The sequence below is a fragment of the Cherax quadricarinatus genome, chromosome 61 (genome assembly GCF_038502225.1).
Source record: "Cherax quadricarinatus isolate ZL_2023a chromosome 61, ASM3850222v1, whole genome shotgun sequence".
In the NCBI taxonomy this organism is placed as follows: domain Eukaryota; kingdom Metazoa; phylum Arthropoda; class Malacostraca; order Decapoda; family Parastacidae; genus Cherax; species Cherax quadricarinatus.
Window position 1 is genome coordinate 6,602,999 of NC_091352.1, and position 5,000 is coordinate 6,607,998.

General features: G+C 40.0%; 1 protein-coding gene across 6 annotated transcripts in view; it reads right to left on the minus strand.

Annotated features, from left to right (window-relative positions):
* The window catches only part of Tmem131 (Transmembrane protein 131), a 301,352-nt gene that overhangs the window by 74,038 nt on the left and 222,314 nt on the right, over positions 1–5,000 (minus strand). For 5 of the 6 annotated variants that reach the window (XM_070098189.1, XM_070098185.1, XM_070098186.1 and 2 more), the window contains one exon: positions 3,095–3,159. The exons of the other annotated variant lie outside the window; for it this stretch is intronic. In XM_070098189.1, the coding sequence (XP_069954290.1) occupies positions 3,095–3,159 (65 nt within the window). The remainder of the gene's footprint in view (positions 1–3,094; positions 3,160–5,000) is intronic. 6 annotated transcript variants of the gene reach the window in all.

Consider the following 5,000-nt stretch of genomic DNA (forward strand, 5'->3'; position numbering starts at 1 on the left):
CAGAGAGAGGAAGGACAGAGAGAGGAAGGACAGAGAGAGGAAGGACAGAGAGGAAGGACAGAGAGGAAGGACAGAGAGAGGGGAAAGGGAAAAGAGAGGAAGGACAGAGAGAGGAAGGACAGAGAGAGGAAGGACAGAGAGAAAGAGGAATATGAGAGGAAGGAGAGAGAGAGAGAGAGAGAGAGAGAGAGAGGACGGGGAGAGAGAGAGAGAGAGAGAGATTGGGGAGGGGGGGGAGAGACATCATCCAAGCTTCATTTTGAACACTCATGGTGATTTATGCAAAATTCAGTGCTGCAAAATTAGAATGCAAATATGTATTTAAATTCTAAAAAAAAAAAAACAATGCTCATAATATTTTGTACATGGGGATTTTAAGTGCAAATTTAGCCTCAGATAATATTTTTCTAAATATCACCAATGCTAGTCAATAATAAACCAATAAATATCTCAGTTATAAAGTAAAGTACATTATATTTATAAAATAAAATTATTACTGTATTGAGCATTCCTCAAACAATGCAGTTTTTCTAAATGATGTAAACAAAAGAATTTATCTGAATGACGACAAACTACAAGTCCTGATTTCAAAATATTTAAACTGCACACCTAAAAACCACTGAACCTAAATACTGCTAGGTTTTATACACCAGCTTTAAACTACAGTCCACTCCCAGTGAGCCGTAGAAAACAATATACAGCGTCTCCTCACTTAGTGATGCACTCGTTTATTGACGACTCAGACTTACAACCAACTCTGACCAGTATGCATTCCTAAATAGTGAACAACTTTTAGTGAGAATGGCTGGATTTTAGAGGGACGTGACCTCCCAATGACATTCTCACTTCTACTAGTGGCCTACATCTCACCACCTGGCAGTATAGTATAAGGCTCCATCCTGTCACTTCAACTTCATATTGTTTCAGACTATGGAACAATACTCTTCTCCAGACTGAGGGACTGACCACCTCAAAACTTCAAGGGTGATGGACTGATTACATCGTCTTCAAGTCTCTTCTGCTTCTATCAACTTTTCTGTACTGATCGAAGAGCTACTGTGGGCAAAACGTTTCGAAATAAAAATACCTAACTGTTGCACATGTGACTTACCTAACAACCTATCGGTATTTTATACCATTTTAATATTCACTCTGTCAGACACTGCAACACAATGGTATCTTGGTACAGAACAGAATATGTAAATTAGAGCTGATTTTCTCTATTCTGTTTATTACAATATACAGTGCACTACTGCATAAACATTTAAAAATATACTAAAAATGTTATAAATGGGCAAAGTTGACATTAAAACAATATCAAAGATGGCCGACACAAACCCACTACCATTATAGTATTCTCCTTGCTCAGCGATGAATTCGTTTACTGACGTGGTCTTAGGAATGGAACTCTGTTAAGTGAAGAGAGGCTGTAATGTTTAGTAAGGACAAATTTCAGTAATTCTGTTAAAGAAAAAAAAAATGAGGAAACAAAAATTTCAGTGGAGTATAAAACAAGATGAAATCACTCAACAGACCAAACTAGGGCGAGCAACTTAGTGAATGTTTAAAGATCTCATAATTAGGGATCACGTGTCATTATCACAAGGAAAATGGTAAGCTGGATAAATAAAACCTTCCAAACAAAGAGATGCCAAGCCAATGATTATACTCTTTGATCACTGTCTTTCTAAACCTGAGTAATGTTGTATACTACTAATAGACTTGGAGAATAGAGAATAACACACTTGTGCAACATTTGGGAATATTTATTGAGAAAACATTTTGCAAGCCAGTGGCTTCTTCAGTCCAATACAGAGAAGAACTATAGTAGATGAGGAGTAGTTTGAGGTAATCGGTCTCTCAGCCTGGAGTTAATGTGTTCAGTCCATCAAGAGAAGGGTCACACTACATTTTGAGGAGCCAGAGATGAAAACCCCTTTTCGAAGAGTTAATGTTCTGTGATTAAGGTGAGGCGACTATTGGCATCAATCATTCTAGCACACTCACTGGTGGTGTTGTGATCTGTGCAACCTAGAGCTATGGGTCAATAAACGGCTGCATCCAAGAGTCACTTCCAGCCAGGTGACTAAGCCACCTGTCTCAGGGTATGTAGCCTCATGGCCTGAGGAAATCACCCACCCTTAGATATTTATCCGATGGTAATAAGGATCAGGTGGTGCTAGGGCAAGAGAACAGTGGCAAAGAAAAAGTTACGGTTACAGCTGCAGATGGGAATAGATGTTCAAGGATGTGGTAGCCATTCATGGCCATGTAGAGGGTGTCTGGTTGATTTGTGTGACGTGTTCAGCCTGAAGGAAACGAGATCTTCCACTTCCTTGAGAAGGAATCAGATGTGCCTGCAGTGCATTTATGATTGTCTACAGGACATGCCACATTCCACAGTCTCTTCAGCTGAAGAGCCCAGGTGATGTGGCACATGATGCAGGTTCCTTGTTTTTTTGTAGTTTTCCATTGTATATTTTCACACAAGGTGAAATTACTGAGAATAAATACTATATATAATACATAAAGAAAAATGAGAGAATACAAGCAGAACTACTGATGTAGCTGCAAATAATTTACTGAACAAATAGTAGATCAGACAGCCTCCTCATCCCCCCCAAACACACACACATATATCAAACCACACAATCAGAGCTGAAAAACTAGGAAAAGTGACAGCACTGAAGGCATGGAGAGTGAAGAGGAGTTATGGTTGTGATGTAGATGATGCTCGAGGGTTCCTTCAAGACATTCACATGCAACCTAAATACACAAATAAGACTGAGCCTTTAGGAAGTTTTTTTTTTTTCGTGTGAGTGGAATGAAAACACGGAACGTGCTAGCGAGCAAGATATTAAAGGCACATGCCGCTCATGGCTTCAGGAGTAACTACCAGATTATTAGTGAAGACTATTGCTGGTACACTCCCCCCCCCCTCCAAACACCTGAACATAAGCAACATGCGCACACATGCACACAAGCAGAGGAGCTTGGACTTGGCCCATACAACCGCATATATGCGAGAACATACATACACACAAAGGTAGTCAGTGGTAATGAGAAAAAGGTGAGGCTAAGCCAATAAACTCACCTCATTCATGTGTATTGCTACGCCATCCACCAGGTACTTGAGCTCGTTATCCACTTGGATGAATGCTGAAAACACAAAAAGAAAAAACATTACTTGTCTACCCTGGCCATACCAACACTAGAAAGGTCAAATTATTGGCAAGGTGAGGATTTGTATAAAGGAGAGAGGGAGTGATGACTGTTTGTAGCAGTGCATGCATGGGTGTAATGTGTGGCATATGTTGTGGTATGTGTTGGTCATTATGCATGGTGTGGCATGTGTTGTGATAGTTGTAGTGTATGTTGTGTTGTGGTTTATGTTGTGATGTGTTGTACTCACCTATTTGCTTGCAGGGGTCGTGTGGTGTGTGTTGTGTGGCGTTATATGATTTGGTGATGTAACAGATCAGCCAGGTTGTGGAAGGCTGCTGAAGAAACAGCCTGGTTGACCCTATACTGAAGTGTGTCACACCACCTCTACTCTAATACTGTGTCAAAGGCAGTGGAAAAAAACACTAGTGTACAGTTTAGGACATTTATTAAAACAAAAGTTTAGCCACGAATGACCCACCCGTGGCAAATCTTTGCCTTTAATAAATGTTCTTAACCATACTTGAAGTGTCTTGAAAATCTTGCTGGTATGACTATCATTCACAATGGTCAACAGCTGAGATACACCACAGGCGTAAACAAGTCTTGTATAATAAACCATGATACGGGTGGTGTTATAACTCATGGATGAATCTTATTGAAGCCAGCTGGCTCAGTGGCTTGCACACTGGCCTGGAGTTTAACAACTCATTTCCCATGGGTTCTAACCCCACCCGTACCCTAGTTTGTCTGCAATCGTGTTATTACAATTTTGTGAGTCTTGTATAACTCATCTATGATAACATTACTACGATAACAGACAATGTCAATCGACTACATTGTAGTATTTCACTTAAAAAAAAAAAAAAAAAAACTGAAAATGTATACTAATGATTGGTCTGCGTGTAAAACTCTACGCTCCTAACCACCCGTGTTTCATTTACTAATAACAGACGAAAATTAGCCATGCTATCAGTGAATCCTGTGGACATATCACTGGCAGTTTCAGAGGGATGATTGATGGCAGTGATGTTATGACTGTGATATATACTTATGATAATGACAGTGTTACCGATAGGAATCAATGAGCACTGAAGTTGACAGTGACTGGACGCACTGTACATTTCACTATCAATATCACTAGCGTTCATGTGGCCTTGAGATACGAAGACCACTCCATGCAACTAAGCGGCACTCCCCGGTTCATGTGACCGTACATTAGTTAAGGTGAACTGCAGGCAGGAGTGAAGGGCAAAGCAGGAGTAGAGGGGGAAAAGAGTGGTAGTAGTAGTAGGTAATAAAATAAATCTACGACAAATTAATAAGGATAAAAACACAAACAATTACTATTAAGCCGAGTTAAAACAGGAAAAGGTGGGAGGGGAAAATGATTAGAAGGAAAAATGATTAGAGTAGGGAAAATTATTTTATAGCGGAAAAACATTCGGAAGTGGAAATGGTAGATTTTTTTTAATAGGGAGGGGAAGAAGCGCTAAACCCGTAAGGATCGTACAGAGCCTGGGGAATAGGAGGCACTCAGGTTGGAGGGGAGGACAAGTCCAATTTCTTGCATCAAGAAGCCCTCACCGGCATGATGGAACCTCCCTCGAGGTGAAGGATGAGCGAGGAGCAGAATTTGTATATCAATCCGCTTATAGACTTCGCGGATAACCATCTATAAACTTAGCTACATTATAAGTGATTACCATGATGCTAACCACCTACAACGTAGTTATTTATAATGTAGCTACGCTTTTAAATTATCTACCTAATAGTTAACAAGTCCATATGGCCAGCTTGAAAACTGTGGTCAATTATTTAACATCGTGGTTAACCAC